The 15,999-nt window shown below is 40.3% G+C and overlaps 1 protein-coding gene across 2 annotated transcripts in view; it reads left to right on the plus strand.

Annotated features, from left to right (window-relative positions):
• The window catches only part of LOC115136019 (opioid-binding protein/cell adhesion molecule-like), a 346,162-nt gene that overhangs the window by 165,886 nt on the left and 164,277 nt on the right, over positions 1-15,999 (plus strand). The window contains exon 2 of one of the 2 annotated variants that reach the window (XM_029671347.2): positions 658-733. In XM_029671347.2, the coding sequence (XP_029527207.1) occupies positions 658-733 (76 nt within the window). Of the gene's footprint in view, positions 1-37; positions 734-15,999 lie in introns of those variants that run through there. The other variant, XM_029671345.2, reaches the window with a different exon arrangement.

Here is a 15,999-nt window from a genome sequence, read left to right on the forward strand (position 1 = left end):
GCGGATGGCTCACATGGTTTTATAACCTGCGCAGGAGAGAACTGCAGACTTGCCTGTACGCGAGGCACACACTCGAATCAAGGAGTGCTTTCACCTGATTCCGCGGTGCTGGCTGGTTGGTGGATTTAGTTTATGTTCTTGATAAATAAGGATACAAAACTGATTTTAGAGCATACTAGTTTCTAGAGTCACTGCAGTGTTGTGCTGTATCGGGAGAACTACCCAAGTGGAGACTTTGCTGATGCATCTTTGCGCGAGCATCCATCTCTTGGCGATTACAAATAACATACACAAAGCTGGGGAGACGGTCTACATCAGCTTTCAGAAAACACACATCGCTTTTTTCCTCTGAAGCTTGTTGTAGCTGGAAATTTCTTGGAGATAGGTTACTAGAGGCACAGATATAGCTTACTTTTTGATATTCTCACCTTATAGTTGAGGCAAGCAAATAGAGGTCGACCACCAACCACAACAGCATTTCGAGTGGAGTTGAATTTCTGTGGGCATCACTATTTCGCACGGAGCAAGGAGTATTTGACATTCAAGTTTTTGTGGAAGTTGCCCACTGACGGAAAATGGGCATTTGTGGTTATTTTGTGGCGCCTTGGAAATGCCTTGTTGTCATCGGTGTAAGACTGTTATTCCTTGTACCTGCAGGAGTGCCAGCGAGGAGCGGGGATTCTTTTTCTAAGGACAACATCACTGTCAGACAAGGGGACAGTGCCGTCTTAAAGTAAGTAATTTCATTTGTACATTATTTCAATGCTTTCAAAGTCATTGGTTCGGCGAATATTGCGTGCTGGAGAACTATAATAGTCGAAAACACGTGCCAATTTTTTTTTGGGGGGGGGAATTCATTACAGTGTTCTTAATATCCACAAATATCCTTCGCAAGCATGATGTGCAATATGTTATTATTTATAATATATAATTAACTCTAACTGCGTCATTCTTTCATAATCTCAAGCAAGCACTATAGCATGCAAAACGCAGACTTACCTCTATTTTTGTCGTTCCATGTTATTGATAAGGTTAATGTCATTTAAATATTTTTAAGGATGCTGTGGGCATAGATACTGATATCGATGTGTGGGTGGGATAGGGTCGTCAGCTGATCATAATGCAATATTGTAATATATTAACTGTTGTGGTATTGTTGTGCAAACATTTTGATTATCCAGTAACAGAATAGAAGATTCCATTATTTGTAACCAATCATGTCTGGAAACATACAAAATGTATACAGCTCTGTCTGTCAGTGAGTGAGAGAGATGTGATCAAATCCTATCTGAATCTCCCAATTCATGAAAGACATAAGCGAAGGGGGCATAGCTGACAAAGTGTGTATTCATGTCTTGGGTGACTGAAGGAAAAGTGGATCTTATGTCACATTCCAGCCCGGTTTTGCTAAGAGCCTGGCACCATACAAAGTAGGAGCCATTCTGGAGAAAGAGAGAATTGCCTGTGGTGGCCACTCCTGGACACATACTGGAGTCTTGGAGAGCCATCCCTGAGAGAACTTCATTTTGACCATAGAACAAAGCTGTCAACCTAAAATGATTGGCACCTTTGATAAAGACTGTATAACATAAATAATACAAATACTGCGCTAGCTATATTGAATGCTACAAAAATGGGAAAATTGTATTTTTGTATAGGCGACTAATATAATTGCTCAGAGAAAAATATTTTGTTCAACAATAATAATCTAAAAAAGATAGTGGTGAAAATGATTGGCACCTCTGTTTTCAATACTCAATACTGTGAGGATAACAGCACTTAACTAACCCCTTGTGAGGATAACAGCACTTAACTAACCCCTTGTGAGGATAACAGCACTTAGCATTTTTCAATCATGTTTTATGAGATTTGAAAACACGTTGGGAGGGATCTGATATTCTTGATATTCTTAGGTATGTGCTTATGTACTGCCTTCTTCAATTCAAACCACACATTTTCAATGGGGTCTGGGGACTGAGATGGCCATCGCAAAATGTTGATTTTGCTGCTAATTAACCATTTATTTGTAGATTTTATTGTATGCTTGGGGTCATTCTCTTGCTGGAAGATCCACTTGTGGCCAAGTTTCAGCCTCCTGACAGAGGCAACCAGGTTTTTAGCTAAAATATCCTGGTACTTATTAGAGTTCATGATTCTGTTGACCTTAACAAGAGCCCCAGGATCAGGTTAAGCAAAATATCCCCATAGCATAAAAGATCCACCACCATATCTATCCTTACAGTAGGTATGAGGTACTTTTCTGCATATGCATCCTTCTTTCGAGGCCAAACACATCACTGGTGTGCGTGACCAAAGCTCTCTTTTCGTCTCATCTGACCATATCTCCTGATTCTAATACAAGTGTCAATGGCATTTATCAAACTCAAAGAGTAGCATTTTAATGCAGATGTGATCAATCTGTGCTAACTCATGGCACCTCTCAAGAGTACAGGTCTTAACCCCAGTTCCCAACCTGGCCCTCATACCCTACTGGCCAGCTAATCATCTCTGCCTGCTGATTAACACTATTTTAGGTTGACAGCTTTGTTCTATGGTCAAAATGAAGTTCTCTCATGGATGGCTCTCCAAGACTCCAGTATGTGTCCAGGAGTGGCCACCACAGGCAATTCTCTCTTTCTCCAGAATGGCTCCTACTTTGTATGGTGCCAGGCTCTTAGCAAAACCGGGCTGGAATGTGACATAAGATCCACTTTTCCTTCAGTCACCCAAGACATGAATACACACTTTGTCAGCTCTGCCCCCTTCACTTATGTCTTTCATGAATTGGGAGATTCAGATAGGATTTGATCACATCTCTCTCACTCACTGACAGACAGAGCTGTATACATTTTGTATGGGTTCCAGACATGATTGGTTACAAATAATGGAATAATCTATTGTCTTCTATTCTGTTACTGGATAATCACAATGTTTGTACAACAATACCACAACAGTTAATATAATATTACATTATGATCAGCTGACGACCCCATCCCACCCCCTACCCACACATCGATATCAGTATCGAAGCCCACAGCATCCTTAAAAATATTTAAATGACATTAACTGAATCAATAACATGGAACAAATGATTTTGGAAGGAGATGTTTCAAGAGCAGATGTCCACATACTTATGGTCATGTAGAGTATTTAGTGTATATATTTTAAATATTCTTTACTGCAACCGCCAACCACAGTAGGACTCATGAGCCTGCTCTCAATGAGTGTTGACAGCCTGCTGCTGCCTGTTGCCACTCTGCTAATCATCAGATGTGGAGAGGAGAGGAAGTAACTGAGGCCCTGGCTTAATTGGGTAACTGGTTAATAAAATAAATGGCATAATAAATAAATGTGACTGGTCAACTGTGTGAGTGAGGGGCTGGCCCCAAGCCCGTAGAGGGCCCAAGAGGGAAGGCATAAATATAGAAATTATATACATATTTGTATTATTATAATTTTGTATCCAATCACAGGAGCAGGCTCTCAATGTTTAATATACACCAGGCAGCATACTTTAGCCACATAAAATCAATATAAAAAAATAACTGTGGATTAAGTTTTTATCACAAGCACATACCAAAATAAAGGAAACACCAACTTAAAACTTGTTAAGGACGTGGTACCGAAGTGGGGACCACAATCAGCAGAAATGCTCAAGAGCGCCACCATAGAGGTTGATAAACCTCAAACTTTCATTAAAATTGACATACAATATACTGAATTAAAGCTACACTCGTTGTGAATCTATCCACCAAGTCAGATTTGTAAAATGCTTTTCGGGGAAAACATGAGAAGCTATTATCTGATACCATGCACCCTCAAAATACTGCACCGTCACCTAAAACGACAGATTTTGCGTTAGCCCTCGCAAACGAAAACGCTGAAATAAAATATAAAACATTCATTACCTTTGACGAGCTTCTTTCTTGGCACTCCTAGATGTCCCATAAACATCATTTAGGGTCTTTTTTCGATTAAATCGGTCCATATATAGCCTAGATATCGAGCTAAGAATACGTTGCGAGTAAAGAAAAAAATTAGCATTTCACAACGTAACGTCATTTTTTAAAATTCAAAAAGTCGACGATAAACTTTCACAAAACACTTCGAAATACTTTTGTAATGCAACTTTAGGTATTAGTACACGTTAATAAGCGATAAAATTCCTCAGGAGGCGATGTGAAATGTTTAGCTTGTCCGTGGAGAAAAAGATGTCTTGAAATGGTCGAACCAAAATCTGGGCGGGGACAGTAGGAAAGGAGTTCCCTTGTTTCGGTTAGACCAAGAATCAATTGCGAAACAAATGACGTGACTCTAGACAACCTGTGGAAGCTGTAGCCAATGAAAACTCGGCTCTATTTAATTCGGTTTGCTTTGAACAATTGCCTGTAGTCGCGGAAGGATATATTTTTCCATTTTCAGTGAACAGATTTTCATGCACTTTTCGATGAAACGCACGTTCTGTAAATGCCACAGGCGTGATTTAAACAGTTTTGGAAACGTCTGAGTGTTTTCTATCCACACATACTAATCATATGCATATACTATATTCCTGGCATGAATAGCAGGGCGCTGAAATGTTGCGCGATTTTTAACAAAAAGCTGCGAAAATTCGCAACATCCTTAAAAGGTTTTAAAGTCTCTTTAAAAGGTGTTGGGCCACCAGGAGCTGCCAGATAAGCTTCAATGCACCTTGGCATAGATTCTACAAGTGGACCCAAACCATGCCAGGAAAATGCACCCACACCACAACATACAGTTGTCATGACTTGCCATCCTGGATGGAGATCAAAGGTGCCGGCTAACCAAAGGTTTCAAGACGCCCCCTCCTGGGGGAGTTGGCCAGTTTTATGATGATCGTAAATACCTTGCAGGAACTATCACTCCTTGACCATGCAGTATTGAGGGGAAAGAACCCTTTTGTTACAAGGAGATTCCTCCTGCCAACACTACAACATCCAAAAATGGATAATGGAACAATATTTCCAACACAAAGAATGTGGGAAATGGTCAGGAGGGACGTAAAGAACTATTATGTCAGATAATGTATTGTTTGGTGATATCGACAGATAGCCTAGGGGGCGGCAAGTAGCCTAGTGCGTTGGGCCAGTAACCAAAAGGTTGCTCGATCGAATCCCCGAGCTGACAAGGTAAAAATCTGTTGTTCTGCCCCTGAACAAGGCAGTTAACCCACTGTTCCCTGGTAGGCCATCATTGTAAATAATAATTTGTTCTTAACTGACTTGCCAAGTTAAATAAAGGTTCAAATTAAAAATATCATTAAAGACATTATAATGGAAACATTGGAACTTTAAGAGCTTTCACAATGTTTGTCAGTTACATCTAAATGTTGTAAAACTTATATGATTAAATATACAACTATTTGTGAGAAGATGAAATGTGACTTTAGCCTTCTAAATGACAATTGTTTTTCATGTAAAGTTTTACCCAGTCAGTAACCACTCCCAAGTGAGCACAGACATTATGCCAAAAGGATGGATCGCCCATTTTTCCAGACTGCTTATAAAAGGACTCGTAATGAAATGTACATTAGACCAGACAGCATGGAGCGGTGGCTACACGGCTGAGAAATAGTTTTAAACTAAAGACCAGTAAGCCAGAAGTCACAAATGGTTTAAAACTACTAGACCAGAAAGCATCGAGCTGTGGCTACACGTGTAAAATGGTTAGACTGTACCAGACAAATGGTAAGACCCTCTGAAACTCAACAGAGAAGAAGACTAGATATGCACCGCCTGCAGCTCTGCATGTAACGTAGTGTAAGAAACTCGACTGAAGACGAGAAAAGAAGAACATTTCCCTATCAAACGACCATTGGTACATCTGATGTATCCATCCTAACAGACACTTCAAGAACAAAGGAAACCTACTACAACTACTAAGGACATGGTGACCTCTGGTGGACAACCAGACACTTACACAACCAGAGACTTTCTGTCGAACTATTCGTCATAGACTGATCTGGCGAATTTAACAGAGAGAGACAAAGATATATAAGCGTAAATATGTACATTGCATTTCTAAATCCGAATGAGTGGTTGTTAGGGTGCTAAATATCCACATTTAAATTGCTTTGTCTCTCCTTCTCCCACTCTTTCTTTCCCCACCCCTTCATTGTGTAACCAGCCTTCATATCGGGTTAGTCCACTAGGGACTTTTCATTGCATTATGTAGTAATCAATGTATAATCTATCCTGTGTGTGTGTTTATGTAATTCTGGGTGATTTAGTTATTTAGTAAATAAATAATTAAGCCAATTTGTGTATCACTGAGTCATCATGTAGACTAGGGTTCGTGCAGATTTGACGGATTAAGCGACATTCAGAATAAGACTGATATGAATTAATAATAATTAATGGATGACTAATATGGACGATATATTCTGATATTCTTGAGTTAATTCGGGAAACATTAACTCATTAAACAAACTTTTTCCGTGGTGCCCCAAGATTTCTAATGAGTTAATTGTTACATGATTAATTTAATCATTGTTATAATTAAACATAGTTAATTGGATAAAATAATCGTCATCGCATTAATGTTAGTCATGTCACAGTATACTTTGTATCCCTTGTTTACTCAAGTGGTTCCTTTAGTTTGGCAGTTACCGGTATGCCTACAGTTGGAAAGGCCGCAGTTTGGGCAGCATGCACGCCAAATATAGGCTAAAGCTTGTTAAATTGTGGCCATAGACAAATAATGCATGTAAGGGTTTTGTAACCGTTTACCCTGGCAAATTGACTGTTGTACTCATGGGTACACTAGCAATGGATGTCAGTCCTGATCTGAATGGGAAGTGCCATCTATGGATTATATTTCTATGGTTGGTTGTGGCCGTCGTTTTGCCTTTTGCAGATTTCAAAATACAATTGCGGGAAAAACGTATGTTTTGGAAAGCAAATGTCTTCTGCTGAAAGGAGAAGACTAATCTGTCTGTAGAACCAACATTTTTTGCTAACAGCAGCACTGTATTTCAAAGTAACTCATCTATTCCCATGACGAGGGCACCGGTCATCACCGTGAGTAACCTATGGCTTCAACTTCTTCATTAAATGAGTCAGTGCCACTGGAAATTGTATTTAGTACCCTACTGTTGGCTATGATATACACTGAACAAAAATCTAAATGCAACATGTACAGTGTTAGTCCCATGTTTCATGAGCTGAAATAAAACATCCCAGATATTTTCAATACACACAAAAAGCTGATTTCTGTAAAATGTTGTGCACAAATTTGTTTACATCCCTGTTAATGAGCATTTCTCCTTTGCCAAGATAATCCATCTACCTGAGAGGTGTGACATATCAAGAAGATGATTAAACAGCATGATCATTGCACAGGTGCACCTGAAATCCACCTGAGGACAATGAAATGCCACTCTAAAATGTTCAGTTTTGTCACACAACCCACGCCACAGATGTGCAGTTGGCATGCTGACTGCAGGAATGACCACCATAGCTATTGTCAGATAATTTAATGTTAATTTCTCTACCATAAGCCGCCTCAAACATAGTTTTAGAGAATTTGGCACTATGTCCAACCGGCCTCACAATCGCAGACCACATGTAACCATGCTTGCCCAGGAGATCACCATCCGGCTTCTTCACCTGCAGGATCGTCTGAGACCGAAGAATATCTGCACAAACTGTCAGATACCATCTCAGGGAAGCTCGTCATTCTCACCAGGGTCTTGACCTGACTGCAGTTGGGCGTCGTAACCGACTTCAGTAGGCAAATGGTCACCTTCGATTGCCATTGGCATGCTGGAGAAGAGTGCTCTTCACGGATTAATCCGGTTTCAACTGTACTGTATGGCATTGTGTGGGCGAGCAGTTTGCTGATGTCAATGTTGTGAACATAGTTCCCCATGGTGGTGGTGGTGGGGTTATGGTATGGGCAGGCATAAGCGACAAACAACTAACACAATTGCATTTCATCAATGGCAATTTGAATGCACAGAGATACAGTGACGAGATCTTGAGGCCCATTGTCGTGCCATTCATCCGCCGCCATCACCTCATGTTTCAGCATAATAATGCATGGCCCCATGTAGCAAGGACCTTTACACAATTCCTGGAGCTGAAAATGTTCATTCTTCTGTGGCCTGCATACTCACCAGACATGTCACCCGTTGAGCTTGTTTGGGATGCACTGGATCGATGTGTATGACGGCGTGTTCCAGTTCCTACCAATATCCAGCAACTTCCCATGCCAATATCCAGCAACTTCCCATGCCAATATCCAGCAACTTCGCTCAGCCATTGAAGAGGAATGGAACAACATTCCACAGGCCACAATCAACAGCCTGATCAACTCAATGCGAAGAAGATGTGTCGTGCTGCATAAGGCAAGTGGTAGTCACACCAGAGACTGAATGGATTTCTGATACAGCTACTTTAAAAAAATATATATCTGTGACCAACAGAAGCATATCTGTATTTCCAGTCATGTGAAATCCATAGATTAGGGCCTAATTAATGTATTTCAATTGACTGATTTCCTTATGAACTGTAAAATCGTTGAAATTGTTGCGTTTACATTTACATTACATTTACATTTAAGTCATTTAGCAGACGCTCTTATCCAGAGCGACTTACAAATTGGTGCATTCACCTTATGACATCCAGTGGAACAGTAGTGCATCTAAATCTTTTAAGGGGGGGGGTGAGAGGGATTACTTTATCCTATCCTAGGTATTCCTTAAAGAGGTGGGGTTTCAGGTGTCTCCGGAAGGTGGTGATTGACTCCGCTGTCCTGGCGTCGTGAGGGAGTTTGTTCCACCATTGGGGGGCCAGAGCAGCGAACAGTTTTGACTGGGCTGAGCGGGAACTGTACTTCCTCAGTGGTAGGGAGGCGAGCAGGCCAGAGGTGGATGAACGCAGTGCCCTTGTTTGGGTGTAGGGCCTGATCAGAGCCTGGAGGTACTGAGGTGCCGTTCCCCTCACAGCTCCGTAGGCAAGCACCATGTTTATATTTTTGTTCCTTGTATATACTGTGTGTGTGTGTGTGTGTATATATATGTATAAACAGTGGGGAGAACAAGTATTTGATACACTGCCGATTTTGCAGGTTTTCCTACTTACAAAGCATGTAGAGGTCTGTATATGTATCACAGATACACTTCAACTGTGAGATACGGAATCTAAAACAAAAATCCAGAAAATCACATTGTATGATTTTTAAGTAATTAATTTGCATTTATTGCATGATATCACCTACCAACCAGTAAGAATTCCAGCTCTCACAGACCTGTTAGTTTTTCTTTAAGAATCCCTCCTGTTCTCCACTCATTACCTGTATTAACTGCACCTGTTTGAACTCGTTACCTGTATAAAAGACACCTGTCCACACACTCAATCAAACAGACTCCAACCTCTCCACAATGGCCAAGACCAGACAGCTGTGTAAGGACATCAGGGATAAAATTGTAGACCTGCACAAGGCTGGGATGGGCTACAGGACAATAGGAAAACAGCTTGGTGAGAAGGCAACAACTGCTGGCGCAATTATTAGAAAATGGAAGAAGTTCAAGATGACGGTCAATCACCCTTGGTCTGGGGCTCCATGCAAGATCTCACCTCGTGGGGCATCAATGATCATGAGGAAGGTGAGGGATCAGCCCAGAACTACACAGCAGGACCTGGTCAATGACCTGAAGAGAGCTGGGACCACAGTCTCAAAGAAAACCATTAGTAACACACTACGCCGTCATGGATTAAAATCCTGCAGCGCACGCAAGGTCCCCCTGCTCAAGCCAGCGCATGTCCAGGCCCGTCTGAAGTTATTTTCCACCATAATTTGCAAATACATTCATTAAAAATCCTACAATGTCATTTTCTGGATATTTTTTTCTAATTTTGTCTGTCATAGTTGAAGTGTACCTATGATGAAAATTACTGGCCTCTCACATTTTTAAGTGGGAGAACTTGCACAATTGGTGGCTGACTAAATACTTTTTTGCCCCACTGTATATTCTAACTTTGGCTACCACATGTTTCAGGAAATAGTACAGAGGCTCAGCTTCCGATAAGAGTGCACTTTAAGCACTGTCACCAGCAAAGAAGATTGCAACCTTGAGGAAATGTGGCCATTTAGAAATTTGTCAGCCATACTCACAACAAGTGTCCTGGCTGTTGCTGGTGTCCTCTGTCACCCATAACCAGTGGCAAAGACCTGCATGAACACAAAAGCAAAGAGACACACAAAAAAAGTTCTCTATAGCTAAACTGCACAGCAAAATCACAAGTATCAATCAGTGGAGGCTACTGAGGGGAGGATGGCTAATAATAATAATGTCTGGAAATGCGCAAATGGAATGGCATCAAACACATGGCAACCATGTGTTTGATGTTTTTGATACCATTCTCCCAATTAAGTTGCCAACAACCTCCTGTGGTATCAGTGATACATGTATTGGAATTACCAACAAAACCAAGGAGTGCACGAGAAAATAGTATTTGATTTCAATGTTTGTGCTAATATGCTCCGTTCGACTTCCTGTCTGTGGCAGCATGGCGCCCGTATTGCGAGGCTGATTAGCTAGGACAAACATGTGTTTGTAATTCTTGTCTGATTTTGTTCTGGGGAGGCAGGTAGCATCTAACTGGATTCAATACTTTCTTGTGCACTGCTTGGTATATAAAAGGATGGCGATTTAGTAAGAACTGTCTACCGATTAGACATACCTTCCGGCGTGGGAAAAGTGTTGCTTAACTGGTACAGTCACAGGTTCAGACTTGTGTTTTATTCTAGGTCTGTATTCTGGGCTAACCAGGATATTGCTGCAGCAAAAAGTAAAAGTAGGCAACTGCTGCAGGTAATTGTAATCACTGTCAAATCTACGGCAATAATATATACCAGTAGTTGAAATCTCAGATAGTAACACATCTTCTGTAATAAAATGGAATCAAATGGTCAGTAGAATTCATCTTGCACAATTCAGAAATGAAAAGCTCACATTTCAATCACATCGGAAACATTTTTCTCCACATGACATTGATGATCTCGTAATGGTTTAGAAACAAAGGACCATTCATTCGACCATTCCTTGAAGAACAAAAAGACAACCAGAAAATCAATGCTTTGTTATATCAAACATTCAACAAGACATTGGGAATTGGAAAGGACCATTCAACAAGACAACTGGAAGCACAGCAGAAAATAGATTATTAACCAAATGCATAGCAATTCAAAGGATGAGAAAACCCTTTGAGATGGATGTGAACACTGCGTGGGACAATAACCATATTATCCTAGACTCCTGCAACATGCAATGATCAGCGGCGTGTATTCATAGATGCCAAGGGAAGCACAAAAAATGGACAAAAATATATAAAAACAATGTGTATTTCGTCTCTGTGTTAAATATTTTTTCATCAATTCAAAGAGGCTAAATCCATCTCACCGGAGAAAGCATACAAGAGAGAAAAACAGCGCCCCTCTGTCTCGCCCATCTATCTGATGTTGTCTGGTAAAAAAGACTATGACATTGTTGCCACCCGTAGCATTGAATGCAAGGGAAGCTTGCAATCATTTGGCCTCCCTTGATCACATCACATCTAAAGCAAAACGCCATTGACGTAAAAAAAAACATAAATTGTTGCATCTTGTTGTGTCATTGTTCTCCAGTGGCTATCTAGCTAAAATTGGCACTCCTAAATGAACCATTGATGAAGATAGGGATTTGTACTTCTGGTTTTTCTTAATTTTCCATACTGGCCAATGATTATAACGGCGATTCGGATTCTACCATAAATTCATATATTGTGCTCCTGGCCTAACAGGATGGAAGTTCAATATGTAGCTAGATTTAATAGGCTAATGTTAACTAGCTGGCTAATCGTTGCCCATGAAAGGAAGTGTTGTGGAAATTACCACCAGGGACACTGGAGGTCAATCTTAAATGAATAATTCTTTATTATCAGCAAGCTGGAGAGGTTCCAACAAACTTAATGTACCAAGCAGTACACGTCTGTCAGGAGCTCCGACGGGGCAGTCCCATTCATTTCCTTATATATTGCTTACACAGACAAGTTATATTTGCATGATTTACGTTATTGATAATTATATCATAATTAACGTTTGGTTCATGTATGTAACCGACCAATACCTCACAAGGCTTCTTCTCTCCAAGCTGAGACATTGAAACTGAGATATCCCTTTACATTCTCAAAGCAAGGTTCTGGGCATACTGCCAAATTTCTTGTACTGATGGTGAGGATTCCTCCCAAGCACAGTCAGTCACTTGTATGAACCTAGGCTAGCGAGCAAGCATTTTAGCCATGTAACCTAGGACAACATAAATGAAAAACCTGGACTGTATGACATCATGAAAGAGAGGAGGATGGCGTTGCCGTTTCTCTACAAGTAGGGTGAGTCAACATGTTTTTTCTACTTGCACGCATGCATATCAGAACCATGGCCAGCCACATCATATTTAGCTTACGTTGATCGGACTAAATTCAATTTGGTATCTTTTAGTTGTCACTGTATTAGACAAAGCATTGGTGATTTTATGATGAAGTTGAAATGGTGCAGGAATAGTGAAGGCAGCTCCTGTTTTCTTTGCGACTTGCGTTAACTCTCAGTGGTTCTAAATCAATAGTTGTTTAGTAGTCCGAAAATCTGCGAAAAATTTACTTGCTTGACCATGTTGTAAGTCATCTAACTATTTGTTACATGCCATATGCTTTGTGGACTTCACCGGACAGAGGTTGCTCTCCGGTTTTGTGATGAAACAAAGGTGTGATTGAATTTATTATTCCATTGTGTCTTCTTATTGTCTGAGCCTTAGGGCTATATATCACGTTGGAAGCAGGTTAAAGAGCAAACAACAAAATGATTACAACACAGGCTGTAATATGGAATCATATTCTGGGAAAGTGGGTTATGCTTGCTGTTGAGAACACAGGATAGAAAGGTTACCGGAAATCAGTATAATAGGAATATAATTCACCCAAATGAACAACCATTCTATGATTGAAACCTTTTGAACCTCAACATTGCAATAGGGGTGGTCTGCAGTACACCCTTATTACATTAAATAATTGTTCAAGGCCAAGAGTAAGAATCAATATCACAGGCCTCACTTTGGCCCATAATTGACTTGTAACCGTAAGAAAAGTTCATCAGCATTGGAGTCAGATTAAAACAATTGGTACAGATCATCATGTCAAACTTGTTAGGTAACGGACATACATTGAAAGCCTCGTATGACACGTATGCCCTCACACAAACATACATCTGGAACACCCATGCCCTCACACAAAGATACATCTGGAACACCCATGCCCTCACACAAACATACATCTGGAACACCCATGCCCAATTTCCTGCAGAGATGTAAAGCCCATGGCAGAATTCAACATTACGCCTTCATATTCATGATATAAAGAAAATCTATTAACCTTTGGAAGAAATACAAGGGAATTACCAAGAGGAGCCTGTTGTATTTTGCAAGATTAATACGACATTCATTAGAGACGATTCCAGAAATTAAATCAAATGGAATATTAGACATTTTGTTGTTTTTACAACCAGTATCGGGATTTCAATATAAACTGTAGGGAATTACTTTTTAAGTGGTTTTGAAGGTATAAAAAAATGACTTTACAATAAACTTTGAATTTCCCTCTCCAGAAAGACAGAAGTAACTCAAATCACATGCAACAATATGGCCTCCTAGCATTTTCCTTCTGCAGTGTTTGGTATTCACAAGCTCACCTGGTTGGGTTGGTACAATTGTTTAGACAGAAAATAATAATTTCAACCTAATTGACTCTTGCTCTTTCACAATCTCACAAAAGCAATAGTTTGAAAAAGCATTCCAGTCAGACTAGCAGCAGACAATTACCTTTTCTCAATTGGTTTTGCTAAGTCCACTGTCCTCTGTCCTCTCCTTGCCTCCTTTTGAAAGAGGTAATTGAGGTGTGGTGACGAGGATCATGGACGGAAATGCGCTTGTTGGAAATGAGATTGTCCTCTACTCACGTGTCATCAGGACAATGACGTTTACAGAGGTGGATCACAAAATAAATGTGTAAAGTAATAAAAACAAATTAAGTTAGTTGTGCAATACATTTTATAGATAAAGCAATAAGTAGCATATTGTTTTTAAACATATTATATCAAAACTTCTGCGGTAGGATACGCTCGTGCTTCTTTGCCAAAAGGAGGCTATCAAGGAGGGGAGGACCATCTTCCATTTGCCTATTAAAAGAATTGACACAATCCGCGACCACTTATCGGTTTCCGGGTCACGGAGGAGAGAGGACAGAGGATGGACTTTTGCCCAAACGAGAACTACCAATGTGTGAAGAATCAAAATGGCTGCCCAACAACATGTGGCAGCAGCCATTGCCAAACCCAGGCTTTTGACTAGCGGGGCATTTAAGCCCTGAAAAACGCCTGACAGACAGTTGGTCTGCCAGGCTGCGTGCTGCCCCCAAGACCTGAGCCAATCACAGCAGGGCTGCTTAGCATGCTAACTCGGCTATCTAGTCTTGTGATCTAGCAAGGTAGTCTTGTGAGTTATCTATGCTGGTTGTTAGCCTGCATAATTTATATGTGTAAAGAGTATATTTATAAGGGAGACTTCATGTTTTGTGGATAACATTTACATTTAAAGAGGGGTGAGCTCCACTCCTTACAGGCTGATCATATTCCCTTTCAGCCTCAGAGCTTGATGAGATTCAATAGCAACCTCAGAGACTGATAAATCAGGATGCTGCCTTGTAGGCTGTTTCATTACCAAAGCTCCTTGCAGGCATATTAGCTGTTAAAGTGCCTTATAGGCTGATGCATATGATCCAGTGGGTGAGCTCTATTCCTGGCAGGCTGATCAGATTCATTAGCATTCTCAATGTCTGATTAGTCTGTCTTGTAGGCTGTCACAAGGGGAGTTATGGATTGAAATCGTCAAATCTGTTACAGTCAAGCCTGCCACTTTAATAGTTACTTTTATAGTCACTTTTAGTAATTGAATCTCTTAAGATGGGAAAACATGTTTTTTATGACAATGTTACAATTAGGTGAAATTCATAATTTGGTAATTTTACCAAATTACACTACATTTGTAGAATCACATATCTCCCTGAATTCCCTTATTATCTCTGTCTGTGTGTTGTGAATGTCAGAGCACAAAATAGAAAATGTCCCTTTTGATAATATCGACCAATGAGAATTGGCAGCTGGAGGCATTTACACATGCAGGCCAGGTATACATCCTCTTCAATTTGGTCACACTGTCCATTGGATCCAAGGAACGAGCAGATGGTCACCGGGCTTCGGTTGCCATTATTAGCTTGGTTGGATATGAGTTATCATTTTTATGAGGCCAAATTACTCAAGAGTATTAAAAAAAATAAAGTGTTGAACATGCAGAGGCACCACACACCCCCTGGTGCTTAAATGAGGGTGTCATTAGCTTAAGCTGCTGGGCTCTAAAGGCTTGATTTTAATGTTGGTTGCTGAGGAGTCGGCAATCAAACAGTTTTTGAAAGGATAACATTTGCATCATAATAAACAAAAAGTTGAAAATATGTGAGGAACATTGAATGGAAAATGCACATTAAACATTTGTAAGGATATGATACAGAGCTTGAGTCACCATTTATCTTACCCATAACTGTTGTTAGGCAAAATCATGTCACGATCAAGCTAAATTCTACATTGACGAAGAGTGACAATACTGTTTTTAGCTCTAAATCTTATTTGACATGATCTGGACCAAAATATTTCAATTATAGTGAAACAGTAGCACCCAAAGTTGCATCTAAATATGTTGGAGTCAGTGTTATGCAGCAGTTTGTAAGGTACTCAGAACTGATGGTGCATTACTGGTGCCTCAGCATCACCCAAGTTAATAGAAGTGGTGGAGATATTTTACCTTCGTCATTCTTTGCATTTTGAGGGGTTTTGCATCAATGAAACCAACAACCTTCAACTGTTTTGTTCAAAGGAAGGTAAATCAACTTTATA

Source organism: Oncorhynchus nerka, linkage group LG10 (assembly GCF_034236695.1).
Source record: "Oncorhynchus nerka isolate Pitt River linkage group LG10, Oner_Uvic_2.0, whole genome shotgun sequence".
NCBI lineage: Eukaryota > Metazoa > Chordata > Actinopteri > Salmoniformes > Salmonidae > Oncorhynchus > Oncorhynchus nerka.